General features: G+C 39.7%; 1 protein-coding gene across 1 annotated transcript in view; it reads left to right on the top strand.

The window, feature by feature from the left end:
* The window catches only part of pex14 (peroxisomal biogenesis factor 14), a 47,425-nt gene extending 35,493 nt beyond the window's left edge, over positions 1-11,932 (top strand). The window contains exons 8-10 of the mRNA XM_065961382.1: positions 7,797-7,888; positions 9,493-9,955; positions 11,336-11,932. Coding sequence (XP_065817454.1) covers positions 7,797-7,888; positions 9,493-9,955; positions 11,336-11,359 — 579 coding nt within the window. The 3' untranslated portion in view covers positions 11,360-11,932. The remainder of the gene's footprint in view (positions 1-7,796; positions 7,889-9,492; positions 9,956-11,335) is intronic.
* Positions 11,933-14,865: the final 2,933 nt, after the last annotated feature.

The following is a 14,865-nucleotide window of genomic DNA, read 5'->3' as shown; positions in this document are numbered from 1 at the left end:
GATCTCTTCCATGGATGAGATTCATCAAAAACTGAGGACTCATGGCTCATTTTATGCTGTTTCAAGTTCTCAGCTGCACAGTCTGTCACAGTGCTGTAGAAAAGACTGGTGGCCTCATTCAGCATGTGGGAGGGTTGATCTGATTTGTACCAACGCTAGTCGGGAAACAAAACAATCTCAGGTTTTCTGTTAGGCAAAGTGTAGGCCCACTTTAAACAATGAATTCCCTCCATCACTAAGGGACAAGGGATGTTTTTTTTTTCTTTTCATTTGTCATCTCCAAATCACAGATTGGATTAAAAAAGTGTCTACTTCAATTGCTATGAGTGCCTTGTTGGACAGGGGTAGTGTATAAAAAGTATAATTCACATCAAAACACCCATTAAACAAATCATAAACTCTGCTTTATAGCTATAGTGTTGATCTTAAATTTTCCCTGCGAGTCGGCACAAGGCCCTCTGTTGTCCCAGGCCATTGGGGAAATAGGGAAATTGTTTTCAGGTCCAGGATATTTGATGAAAAACACATGTTGGAGCTGGTGAGCTACTTATCATTCACCGTTTGCGGCTTTCTGGGTTTGCATCACCGTGCCGCTAAAAGCGTGCCACGCTTAGCAATTATACCTCTCAACGCAGAAATGTGCCTTTAACCCGAAACACATGGAGACTTCTGTTTCCTCATCTGCTAAGTAAACATTTCTCGTAGTTTGGAAACCGCTCAGTTGTGGAGTGTGTTTGGGACAGCTGGGACGAACTGGGGACCTCAACATGGAAGTGAGTTTAGACAGCCTGACTCATGTCCACACATACACACATACGCACACTCATGGCACAAGCTGATGCTGCACTTTTTCATACTTTACATACTGAGACAGTTCCCTTCTTTTTCACCATTTCTCAGTTATCATGTCTCTTCATACACACGCTGCTGTATTGTACCACTGGTGTTCAGAATAGATTTTCCAGAGGGTGATTAATCCCTGATGTTAAACAGCCAAGTCTATTTCTGTCTTATTATCATTACAAATCTGCCTTTTAACTGTGTTTACCCTGCTGTCTCAACTCACTGATCGTTCTCTTTATTAGTGGATACTACATCGAAGATTAGAAACCGCCTCCTTGCTTGTGCGAGACAAACTGCCACTGGGAAAGTGCATAAATAGAGTGGAATCAATTGCACTGTACCAGTGTTTCCACTCAAAAACACTCCTCTTGGGACTTCCTTTTGAAACTAATTCCATCATAAATATACATGCGTTACAAGAAAACACACTGTCTGCCGGCAGAGTAACTGTGAATTAATTTGCCTTCAGACACTCTTAAACAAGGCTTGTTAAAGATCTTATCTTGTTGCTAATGGTCCACAGGCATTTATCTTCATTTAGCCAGATGCATTGCCGTCCTTGGGTGCTGCTCGAGTTGATAGTCTTTTTTTTTCTTTGCTTGTAATATATGTTTTCTTTTTTTTTAAGCACTTAGTTAACCAGCAGAAAGAGGCCGACCCCTTTCACACCCAGGCACCCACCCGAGACATATTACTTACACAGCTTTTTAACCAGTTAAAGAGAAACAGTACAGTATTCAGCACAGAGACAAACACGTCCAGCCAGTGCCAGTGGTTGGTAATATAAGAGCTGGCATCTCCCTCGTAGGTCGAGATGTATTATTTTGGTTTTGGTTGGTTGATTGGTTGGTTTTATGTGTTTGATTGTTGGTTGTTTGTTCATGCATACTGTTTTTGCTGTGTGGAATGCCAAGTGGGGAATCATGTTCTTTACTTTTTAGGAAGTGTGGTAGAACAAGCACAAAAGGTTCACACGTGTAGTAATGTTTTATGAGCCACTTTTTATAAATATTCCCTTATTCAGGGTAAATTATTGTACAGGACAGAAAGCTCAAGTAAATGATAAAAACAGCTTGAATATGCATAGAATAATTAATACCTTCTTTTTTTTAAAGTCCAGCGTTTCATAGACATTCAAGGCCTCGTAACATAAATACATCCACATGATCAAAGCAATTAGAAACTGTAGAATCACAGATTTAATCAGTAGGATGTGTGCATTCAAATTGTCTACAAGGAAATAAAGGATTTCAATCACACATTTACTTGCTATTTTAAAAATTCAGAAAAAATAAAGCTCTTTGTAAGGGAATATTAAAAAAAAAAACAGACTCACAATATAACAAATAAATATGAAGAGTCACAGAATAAAACAAATTATAACATTATGGAGGGCATTTATATAAAGTGTGAAGAAAACATCCAATTGTCTACCAAAAAACAAAACAACTTTTAAAAGTTGTAAAAGAATAAAACAGTGCAGGTCAAATTCTGCATTGCAAAATCAAACATGTACTGTCTCCACTCTTGTGTTGTATAACTACAAAGCTGGATGTATCCGCCTGATGAAGGTGTTTTTGTAATCAAAGGCGCTAAATCATTGCTAAGTCGCATCATAACACATTCAAACTGTCTATTGGATATGTGTCAGCACATCAGGGGGGCTTTTAAAGGCAGCCATGTTTCTTTCAATCTCTCCAGTCACTGATACCCCTCCACTCTGCCTAAGCAGCTAGTGCACTTAACACAAGATTCTTACACATTGTGTGCACACACACTCATATTATATCTCAAAGCTGACATTCAGTCCTGGCCAATCATTTAATTAGGTTTCTTCAGACTTAATAAGACATATGTCAGTGGTAGTGTTGTGTGACAAGTCTTGATGTGAGATTTGATATGGCGCTGCTTTGTAGATAATGCACATTATGTGTATAGCTGGTAGTTAACTATTCCACTCTAGAGGCTCTTTTTTCTCATGTTAAGTGATACAAGTGTATGGAAACCCTCACATTTTAGTCTTTTTGATCGATTTGCATTCTTTGTTTAGTGGATTCTGTGGGCTTTGAGTTCTTTTAGCTCAGCACAAACAGCAATTAATTTTTTCCGATGTAAAATGAGAGAGAAGGAGAATCCAGCCTTATTATACGGGTGCCTTAGGGAGGGGAGGGATTAAGATGGTTCTAATGAGGTGACTGCTGTAATAAGAGTGTCTTCAGCCGGCCTCCAATGCACCAACACTAAAACACTGCTCCTTATCAGTAAGGTTTAGGAGTCGATAAGAGCTACTTAAAAAAAAAACCTTCTTTCCTCCTCAGCTTCTTTTCGAGCTCCCTTCACTTCTCCTCCTCTGCCTCCCTCCTTCCACTGTAAATGAGTCTGATCCCTTTCAGATGTGATTCAATTAATTTCTCTTAGATTTAATTACAAGCGAAAGAGTCCAAGTTATCCCTCTCCCCTCGATAGGGGGTCCACGCTTCCTAACAAGCTTCCTCTGGTGAGTCTTAATTACAGTTTTTACTTTTCTTTAATCCCACTTTTTCCCCTTGTCTTTTTCCTCTCCCTCTCAGGCTTCATCAGTCTGTCTTCCTATTCTTGCACTTGTTTTTGCTTTTTATATAGGTAATCTCTGTGATGAAGTGTGGGTGTAGTCATGTACATCAGTGGTTTTCTACTCTGAAACAACCTTTTTTTTAGAAGAAGAAGAAGTAAAGCAAAAACTAAGTATGGGAGGGTTTTGGGAAGGCAATAGACAAGTGTTAAACGTTGCCTCAAGGAAGGGAAACTGAACCTGCCTTGGATTGGGGAGAGTGTTGTGAGTTGGAAAAAGCACTTTGTGGAGCTACAAACCCCACAAACATGTCCTTCTTGGAGGATGCAGAGTCAAAGTGAAGACTTTAAGGAAGACTCACCCATACCAGGAAAATTCCTTGAGGTAGTCAAGAAGCCCCCTTAGTGGCAAGGCTCATGTTGTGCACAGGATTGGCCTGGTGTTAGGTGGGGGTTGTTTCTGTATTAAATGGACAAAGATGAAATCGTGAAACAGACTGTGGATCATCTTAGGATTTATTCAGCCATGGTCAGACAGCATAGAAACACAACATACATGTGCGGACCATTGCTGACCCATGCTGATTAAGATCTCACAATCGCTGGCACTCATTGACAATCATTGACAAAGTCTTCATCTTCACAGTGTTGCCTTTATGCTTTATGCTTTACTGCCCACGAATTCCTTTCCATTTGGGTACATCACTATAAAGCAATAAAGATGACTTGACACTGATTTGTATACGTAACAGATGTAGACACTTTGTATAACAGTTGTTGACTCATTTGTTGAATTCATGAAAATACGTACTAACACCTGGAAATGCTGTTGGTACTGGATCTTGTTGGGCTGCCTTGGGTAGGTTTCATTTTTAAAAAGGAGAATTGAAGGTGTTCTCCAGTTATCATTTTATCATACCACTCATCCTTCCAGGAAAAGTTTATATCAGGGTTTTGAAAAGGAGTCTCCAACTGATTGTCAATGGGAAAGTCAGGAAGGTTAATAGGTAACCTGCCCTTTCCTTGAAACCAATAGACCAGCTCCTAACCCTGGCAGAGTTTTTGGATAGGTAATTGAAGTCTCTCCATCCAGTGTGTGTCTGTATGTGTTTTCTGGACTTGGAGAAAGATTATGACCACGTCCTCTGAACATGCTTTTGTGACATACTGCAGGAGTAAAGGTAACCAGGGGCTTTGCTGAAAGTTATCCAGTCCTTGTGTAACCAAAGTGAGAGCCCTGCCAATTTTGTCAAACACATTTTCATTGGATGTTTGATTTGCTAGGGTTGCCCCTTGTCAATGATCCATCCTGCCTTGGATCATTATGGACATGATCTGAAGGTTGAAACAGGCAGAAAGGAGATTGTGCAGTTTGAAGACCTTGGAATCTTTGCTTACTGAAGAGACATTTCCTGTTGGTGTCAGCAGCTAAAAGTCTGAGTCAATGGTTCTTTGCCAAACATGTTGGATCACCCTTTGCCAGTTGAAATGAGTTCCTAACCAAAGCTTAATGGTCAAGTGTAAAATACTTAGAGATGGACAAGTTGATTCATGTGGAGTCAGCAGTAATGAGGGTATTGTGTTGGACCTTTGTGGTGGAAATTGCTAAGCCAAAAAGCGAGCCTATTCATTTGACCATGTAAGTTCTAACCCCCTCAGAAAATATAACAACTAAGATACATGGGGCAGAGATGAGTTTCATCATTAGAGGACTGGGCTCAGCCTAATAATTACTTTCTGGAGCTCAGACATCCTGAAGGAGGTTGGAGTAGAGTCGCTGTTCTTGTGCATCAAAAAGAGGCACATGAGGTGGCTTGGATAGCTGATTAGGATGACTCCTGGGCTCCACCTTTTAGGGGTTTTCCAGGCATTTCCAAAAGAGTGGAGATTATAGGATATATCCAGAACTCGCTGGAGGAATTATATGTCTCATCTGGCCTGGGAAACCAGGCCTGGGGTTTAAGGGGAGATTTTTTTCTAAATTTGCTGCAAAAGCAATCCCACCCTATCAGAGGAAAAGAATAGGAGGATAAAATAGTGCAGTGATTAAAGAGAAAATCTACAAAAATTTTAATTTAAAATATATTAATAATTGTTTGTAAGTGAAAAAGAAATATTGCCCAGATTCTCAACTGAAATATCAAGTTCAGATGTATTGAATCATTCAAGCACACACAGTGCTTTTATGGTATTAGAAGCAAGCATCCAGTGGAGCCAAACTCATCTCCCATGTATGAAAGAGCTCAGTCCACAGAAGCTTTGATGTTTTCAAAAGCCAGGCACGATGTATGGCACACGCCTGAACACACACCTATGTAGAGCTGCCTCTACCTGTACATCACATCCAACAAAACATCTCGGTCTTAAATGCCTTATAACTACCTAATGCAAACATCCCCAACCAAATACATTTGAAAGGACATTTCTTAAAAGTGTGCACACGTTCCACAATATTCCCACTGAACATTTAGGAAAAGAAAACTGACCATCTTTTCTGTGTAAGGAATCCATATCTTCATGGCATAAGGGATTCTAAGGGAAAGGTGAAACAAAGTTGCACAGACATCCTTAACTTTTTAACTTTTGTCCATACATTTTCAAACTTCATTGAAAAAAGGCATTATAAATGTAGCAGGTAAAACATTTGATAAAGTTTTTAATGCATTGAACTAAAGGAAAACAGTGATACCTGTAGGAGGAAAGGAAGCACCAGTAATTTCCTCTTTTTGGTGCAGAGGTTTCACAGACATAACGATAAAATGCAAGACTTCGAGGCCTTCCTTGACAATACTAAATACAAGGTATGGGAATTTTTAAGCAGTATCAGAATGTAAAACAACATATTAAGAACTTGTTTTTAAAACCATTTGTTTGGCCGTATGTTCTTCCTTTACTCACTAAAGCCGTTTTCGCATATGCACTCCGGATAATATCTAGATATTTACAGGAGGACTTCTCCAGCCAAGCCGTTCACATATGCTCCTCACAGCTGGAGACTATCCCTGTCAGAGGGGAGGGGGGTCGGGGGATTTCCCGACGTAAGAAGTGACGGAAAAAAAAAAATGCGGAAGTAGCGGCCGTAGCAACAGAGTCTGCTACACAATGCTATAATGAGAATATTTGCCTTTATATCAATACTATGTGTAGTCCAATGGAATGACAACATCCACAAAAGAGAGGAGAACAACATACTGACGAACAGAAAACAGAATGCAGCCGTTTAATTACGGGCACGGAGATCGTAGTGGTCACGTGCAGACACTTTAGGCAGCCACTGAATATAAACATCATTCTGTTTTCATTGACTGAAATTGAAATCTCCAGTGTTCAGACATCAGCTCACTCGGATTTTCTGCAGATAAAATACTAAAGGTCTGGCCGGAGAAACTCCAGGTAAAGTCTCCAGGTAAACGCGGCTGTTTGCGTTCACACATAGCCTAAAGAACCTCCGGTGGCCAAATCTCCGAAGTTTTTCAGGAGATTTCCGTATGTGTGGAAAGGGTTTAACTTTGGTTTAAAAAATGTACGATGAAGTTTGAGCCTGAAAAACGTTTGGATTTTAAAAAAGGAGGAACCATGTTACCTTGTTGACCTTTTATAAACACTCATGTTTACAAATCTCCACGTTTAGGTTTGCCAATGGTTGATGCTTTAAGAAATTCCTGAATGTTCATGACTTGATGTCCACTTATATCATTGACTCTTGCAATGTGATATTTTGTCTCTAGACCTTAAACTTGCCATTTTACAGGCCTGTGTCGGAGTCCTGCCTATCTGTAAAAAAAAAGTGCTGCAGGGACAGATTTTTGGCAGCAATTTGCCATTCAAATACCCAGAAGCATTTCATGCTGCACCGGTTTGTGCGATAACACATGCCTTTGATAAAAGACAAAAAGAACAAAACAAACTGCTAAGCTATGGTCTGCCTTCATGAATGTGGCTATTGTTAAAGACAAAGTCATTATCCAAAACTCTGGACACTGGCCTAATCTTTTCTAGATAGTATGGAAAATTATGTAAAAACAGCATGATTCACACTCACTGGACTTTCTGAGCAGTCAGGCCATAAAGGTGACTGTAGTTGGATTGTTTATCTTACGTCTCTCATCACCAGCAGTTGGAAGTTTTGAGGTTGTTATGGTGATGCATGGCCTGACTACACAACAAGTTGTGGCTTTTTAATATTTGCATTTGCCATATTTGTTTACCTTGTATCATATGTCAATTTTTTTTAACAAAGCTTTTTTATTTTTTTATTTTTTTTATTTTGTTGAGACAAAGCACAAAGGAGTTGCTGAAAGGCCTTTGTTGACTTTTTTTCTCCGACCCTGTCAGTGACCTGAACTTAGCTTGTGTATTTGTCAGTAACAGTTGTGTATTTGTCTCACTTGTTTTTCCTATAGGCATCCTCTTCAACAAACCGTGTATTGGACAACCAATCAGTTGGAGAGCTGAAGGCTGAGATCGGCTCTTTGAAGGGCTTACTGCTCAGCAGGTAAAGTCCCTAGGTGTCTCTACATAAAACAGTGTGTGTGTACGTGTGTGTACGTGTGTGTATGTGTGTTTTAGGGCAGATGACTCACTGTTTTGCTGAACATTTGAGTTCCTGCTTTAGTCTATTTGAACTATGTGACGGGGTTTCAAAGATACCAGTCACTATCAACATGATAATGAGTTTTCTACTACATACTGTGTTTACTCCTCATCTTAATGTGATTATAGAAACATCTTTCTCTTGACTCATGCGCTTACCAAAAAAATATAACAACAGTAGATTGGTTGGTCAAGATCAATTTAATAAGAATATTTGTCATAAGAGCAAAAAAATAAATGCTGCCTCTCATCTATCTCCAAGGAAGAATTTTTATTTCCAGTCTGAAAGTATAAAGGAAACAGTTATTTACAGTCAGGGTACACTGACTAATTTTTGCATAGCTTTTCAACTGCGTCTTGTGGTTTCCCTCAGAGATTTGCTCTCTGGTCGTTCATATTCGAAAGAAAGAAACACCAAAGTGTTTCTGGATTTAGGCGGGGAGGGGAATACATCATCTGTAACCTCAAATCCGTACAAGACTTGCAATCAGATTCAGTCGGGAATTTTGATGTGTTATTCCAGCCTTAAACAACAGAGTAGTTATAATCATTGAGAAATATTACTTTTTAAAATAAAAAAAATAAAGAAATGGTTCATATTACTGTATGTAGAACTGTGATAATATGTATATACTTTTATCTTTTTTTCGTTGTCGGTGTAAAATCCTACTTTATTTCTATGAACCACATTTACATATTTTAATGTTGTCACTATCGCCTATGATTTTACGTATGTCTTCCAGGTTTAAAACTGAATCTAGTCAGGCACAGCTCAGCTCAGTCAGGCCCATTAGCATGCATTATTACGTATCAGTGTTGATAATGAAGCCTGAAGTAAGAGTGTACATCAGAAAACTGTCTAGGACAAAAATTGCCTCAGAACTGTCTAGTTGAGCATGTTTTGTTCCCCTCATACATTCTAATCAGTAATAATCCCTTTGTCATTTGCTTTCTTGACTTCCCCCCTGACTCTCACAATGAGTTTTCTGGCGAAGACTTGAATCACAAAATAAAAGCTCCGTATCACCATCTGTCTTAAAACATGTTCCCTTCCCGTTCAAATGATCCAAATCATCTCCAAACTGTTTTTTTTAACCATCAAGATGTTCTGATCACATTAACATTCAGCATTGTCTCCTTGATCTTAAAAGCTGCAGTGGATGTAATTACAAAAAAAAAATCTTAGAGCTCCTTTTCCAGGTGTGATGAACATCTGGTGGTTTGGGATAGGGGGGTGGTGGGGGGGAGAGTCATTTTCTCTTCTGTAATTATAAGAAATACTCACGGTCCTTTGTGTGTGTGTTTGAATGCTAAAATGTAAACTAGTGTTAAGGACATGTTCTCATGGAATACCTGATGTAGGAAGCTATCTGTAGTTTTGTGGTCTCAGTTTATCAACTAAATGCTTTACATCTTTGGAAAGCTTCTTTTGACACACTTTGATCGCAGTCTCCTTGATCATGCCTCTTCCTCTCTCTTATACACCCAATACCCCGACCCCTACAGAAAACAATTCCCTTCTACTCCCGCTGTTCCAAAGATCCCTTCATGGCAGATTCCTCTAAAACCACCTTCGGCATCCACCTCTCCATCCATCAATCACACTAACAGCAGCAGTGACATCTCTCCTGTCAGTCACGAGTCCGCCAGCTCCTCCCCTGTTAAAGACGGTCAACACAGTCCTCTGGATGCACTGGGAGGACCAGATGGAGCTAATGATATCAATGGCGATGCCGACGCTGGAGGTCTCGGCGCAACGCTACCCCTGGACTTGAAAGACCAGGTCCGCATGGAGGTGCAGGGGGAGGAGGAGCAAAAGGAGGAAAGGGAGGAGGATGCGAGCCATGTAGAAGACGAGGAGGAGGAAAGTCTGAGCATGCAGACAGAAGATCGACCAGGTGGGGACGGACAGATTAACGAACAGGTGGACAAACTGAGGCGGCCCGAGGGTGCGAGCAACGAGAGTGAGGTGGATTAGACGACAGCACAAAAACACTCACAATCACTCACAAACACAGCTTCTCCTCTCTGCTGACAGCTTGGTTTCATTCTACTCCTGTCTGCACAAAATCATTCTGTTTGTTTTCAGTTTTTAAGTTAATCTTCACTGTCTGTTTTCACGTGTTTCTTTCACATTTTAATCTTTGTCTAAATGAGGAGCAAACATGCAAGTGCCACGATGCAAAACTGACATGTTGGATTGTGTAGTTGCCAGGCAGCTTGAATGACTTTTCATCATGCAAACTAAATGGCAGTGTTCTTGGCGTAATGACCAGGCTGTGATGTCTCTTCAAAAAGAGCAATGACAAGCAATAGTCAAATCAGTATGACCTTAAAAGGCTATATACCCCAGTAACTATGTGACTTTCTTCTTTTCATTTTCATGATTTGATCAGATACTTCACAGCTTTGCCTTGGCGTCCTTTTCACTCTCATACAATCCAAAGAGGCAGAGCGGCACAGACTATCTCTCCTGCATAGTGCAGCTGTAGGTCAAGAGTCATATGTTGGCACTTCAGTCTCAAAGTTACCACAAGCTTCCAGAAAAGCATTAGCAGAGTTTGTCTCCCTGTTGATGGCAATAGGAGAGGACAAGCTCTTCCAGGGCCGGAGCTTTTAGCCTCTTTTATGTGTCCTTTTGCATTGGTGTCAGTCTGTCAATAATTCACAAGGCCAGCAGGGTGGCATTTGGGTGAAATAAAAGCCCTGAAATTCGAGATTAGAATGTGATGACGGGCTTTGTTCCACTGTGGTGTCAGAGTGCTCATACGCTCAAAGGAGGGGAAGATAAATGTTTTCCCCCCGCTTTCCTTTTTCACTGAGGGCTGAATTGTGCATCCCTGCGCGTGTGTTTGTGTGTGGCTGGCGTGAAAAAAACCCAGACTGTCTGCTGAGCTGTATCTGTGTCTCCAGCAGGGCAGCTGATTTGGTTTGTGAAGTATGTTAATAATCAAATGATCAACAAATAACAGATGTATTAGTTCATGCAGCTTGAAATGTCAAGGAGGCTAAAAGCGGAAATCTAATACAGAAAGCCCAGTTGCATTGTATTATTTTCCGTGACAAACCCTCCGGTCCAAATTATGTAGGGCCTCCTACAGTGAGTAATCTTTACAGAAAACGGCGACAATATTTTGTAATTAAGCTGCAGTAAGACGTCGAGGGCTGCCACAGATGGAAGTTGCAGAACTCGCTTCTTTTCTCTCTCTCTCTCTCTCTCTCTCTCTCTCTCTCTCTCTCTCTCTTTCTTTGTGGAGGTGGATTAGGGAAGTTAAAAAAAATGCCCGTGATTGAAAAGGAAAGTAATAAATGAATACTTGACTTATTGAATTACTCACTCTGTCTCCAGTTAACAAGAAGAGTCCATGAGTGAGAAGAAGGGATATCATCTCTCGAGCCGTTTCCATCATCACACGGCCTTCATACGAACACAAAAAAGGTACAGTGGAAATGCACATCTGTGTGTCACTGGTCCTAACCTGAAGACTTCTTTGTTTTTGTTTTGGTGATCGGATTTGTAGGAAAAATGTGAAATGATGAGACAGCTGCATTAGAGTATGCTTTCAGCTATACATACTGTATGTGATATAAATGAATGAATCTCTCTACATGAATAAGGTTGTCAAGAGAGGTCACTTTTTAATGCTTCTGGTGATTGTTTTCCTCATTGTAAACTGCTGATTACTGTCTGAGTTTCAACCAACAGTGTATATATGTGTAATAAATCTGATTTATCCCCAAAAGATGTTACTGAGTCTTATTTGACTCTTCTTGTATTAAATTGTTTTAATGTTTTTTTTTTCTTTTCCTTGTGTTGCACAAGTTAATACTTTGAAACACACTGCTAGAGCCTATATTATGTGGTGTTGTAAAATGTACCTAAATTATAGTGACATTATTCCAATCAACATTTAAGGAAAAACTAAATAAACTATAACAACAATGACTTGGTCGTCTAATTTGATCATGCAGATTTTTGATGTTGTATTTTAGAATAAACTGACAATATGAAGCCTTTTGTTTTATTTGTATAGAAATGGAGTTTGGTAAAATTAACAAACCATTGGATACTTTCAACAGTGTACTTTTCATATGTAGTTTTATTTGTTTAAAAGGTGTTTACATCCAGTAGCATCATGGCTGCCCATTTAAAAGCATGTCCAAAATGCTTGAATATCAACGACCCCAGTCAAGAGGCTGCAATACAATTTCTCATGAGTCTCTGTGTCTCCTGAGCTATTTCTTTGTGTGACATTTAACTGCTAACCTGCAGTGTTACATATGATAAGACTCATACTGTACCTCTCTGCTTTGTGTTCAATGGTGAACCAACCAAAGCTAACTTTTCAAAGAGCATGACAAGGCAGGGACTTTCAGCTTGTTTTCAGGTTTCTCTACGTAAATGAGTAAGCGACACAGTTTTACATTGTATGTGTGAGGGTTTTGTTTGTTTCTGTTGGTGGATTGTCAGTGTGGTTTCTTTTGGTTTCTGTAGTAGCACTCAAATGGGGTTTCCTGTTCGATTATGATCATATTTTCAGATACTTTTTGTTAACTTTATTTTTAAATGCTCAATTGTAAGATAACTTAATCTAATCTAAATCACAAAAATGAGGCAGAGTTAGACAAGCAGAAAAAAAGAAAGGAGAGGTGCTGTAATAATATCAAAGGACAATAAGGTAAACTGTGACAGGCACATTAATCTGATGTCAGTAGGGTAGAACTGAGCTCTGAAAAGGAGAAAAGACTTGATGAAGGGATAACCCAAAAATGTGTGTTTCCCCTAGGTTTACAGCGTTGGGGGGGTGGGGACATGCCGACACGGTGACAGAAACACTTGAAGGAATCTTGGTGTTCATGTGTTACTTTTAATGACAGCTGTCCTTTTCTATCGGAAAGATATCCTTAAATGACTTATTTCCCTGATTTACGACTCAATCCACTATCCTATCGCTACAATAAAGGCACAAAAAGCTCAAAAATAAATCTTTAAAGAAAAAAAATATATATGTTATTATTATTATTTATTTTTTTTGACCTGGGGGGGGGCTGTTGAGGGCTTTTCAGAGCTCAGTTCTACCCTACTGACATCAGATTAATGTGCCTGTCACAGTTTACCTTATTGTCCTTTGATATTATTACAGCACCTCTCCTTTCTTTTTTTCTGCTTGTCTAACTCTGCCTCATTTTTGTGATTTAGATTAGATTAAGTTATCTTACAATTGAGCATTTAAAAATAAAGTTAACAAAAAGTATCTGAAAATATGATCGTAATCGAACAGGAAACCCCATTTGAGTGCTACTACAGAAACCAAAAGAAACCACACTGGCAATCCACCCCCTAATATAATGGTAGGGGAAACACTGATCAGACTTGATAAATAGGTACAAAAAGTAGAGATTGCTACACTCTGCTTAAATTCTTACCCACTGTTACCCACCAAAACATTTCTCAAAACATTCAAGATAAGTCATTTTACCTTATTAAGGGTTAATTCTTGACAATATTTGTTTTTGGACATCTCAGAGGCAGTTTGTCAGGCTCACCTTAACATTTTCTTACAACTGAATTATTCTTTGTCTTTCTCAGCTACTCACTTAGACAATCGTTCAATAAGAGCCAAGTATAGGTGAGCCATTACTGGTATGTTTTGAGTGTGGATGCATTTTTATTCCGTATAACATCATGCATTATTCAGCTGTATTTCCTATAACAGAGTTCATGATATTTTAAAGCTGCTTTAGATTTAGTCAGAAAGCTAATGTGTTGCTAGTTATAGTATCCCTTGCACAGGCCCATATTCGATATTCTCCAAGTTTTTTAAAATGTTCTTGTCTATTATATCTAGATCATATCTCAATGTAGGGGCGAATAAAGTAGAGGTAATTCATTTAGAGAGAAGAAAACAGTGGGTGGGTCCTGCTTGTACAGGGGGAGTGGCTTGCTATGTCTTCAGGTCCCCAGTATTGACAGCACTGATCAAATCACACACTGGCACAGTCCATTTTGTCCAATATGCAAATTCTACAATCATGTAAATTCAAGATGCCACCGTAGATTCCCTTTCTAAAAAGAGCTTGGCTGAAAAAGCCCAGTTCCCCTCTTCCGAGGTATTACTAATATTGCCATGCATTATCAACTGTATGAATTTAATTTATCAAGGTCTGAATGATCAATAGTGTTTCACATATTGATGAGGTGTATAAACTTCGCCGAGGTTCAATACCACATCCCTTTGTAATCCATTAACCTCTCCCTGGAGTTCAGGCCAACCTTAGATTTATAGGGCCCTACTGTAATAAATCCACTTGTACATCATGTAGTGTCTTTGGGGATTTGCTGTGCATTCCTGTCCAGAAAGCACCATCTATCCTGCCCTCATATTCTCATCTGCATTTTTAAAGTCTTAACAACATCCAGCACAGCCTGCATACCCTTTCAGAAACCTTGTACTAATACAAATGCACTGCATGGGTTGAGGATAGTGTATTAGCCGGTTACCAGCACCCTCTTGGTGTGGTAATTCAGCGAGGGATTGTTTGTCCAAAGCAACACCTTGGTTTTGACACCATTTGGCTCCCTGGTTGGGAGCCTTAACCTCATCAATCTTGCTGCTAAACGGAGAGCACTCAATAGGGTAGTGTATCGACGCGCACCGAACTCCATTGTTCACTGGAACTGAGCACTCAGCAGGTTAGAGGGCTGAGTGTCTCCTCGGATCAATGCAAGGGTTGTTAGCCCTTAGCAGCCAGTCAGAGGGCTAGCGTGACTGTCTGCATCACGCCAGCATCATCTCTACTCGTTTAAAAATCCTTCTTGAGTCCTTGAGCGTTGATCCTGGACCAGCCTTTGTTTCCATATAGCATTGATTTGTAATA

The sequence above is a fragment of the Labrus bergylta genome, chromosome 12 (genome assembly GCF_963930695.1).
Source record: "Labrus bergylta chromosome 12, fLabBer1.1, whole genome shotgun sequence".
NCBI lineage: Eukaryota > Metazoa > Chordata > Actinopteri > Labriformes > Labridae > Labrus > Labrus bergylta.
This window is presented reverse-complemented; position numbering and strand designations above follow the sequence as displayed.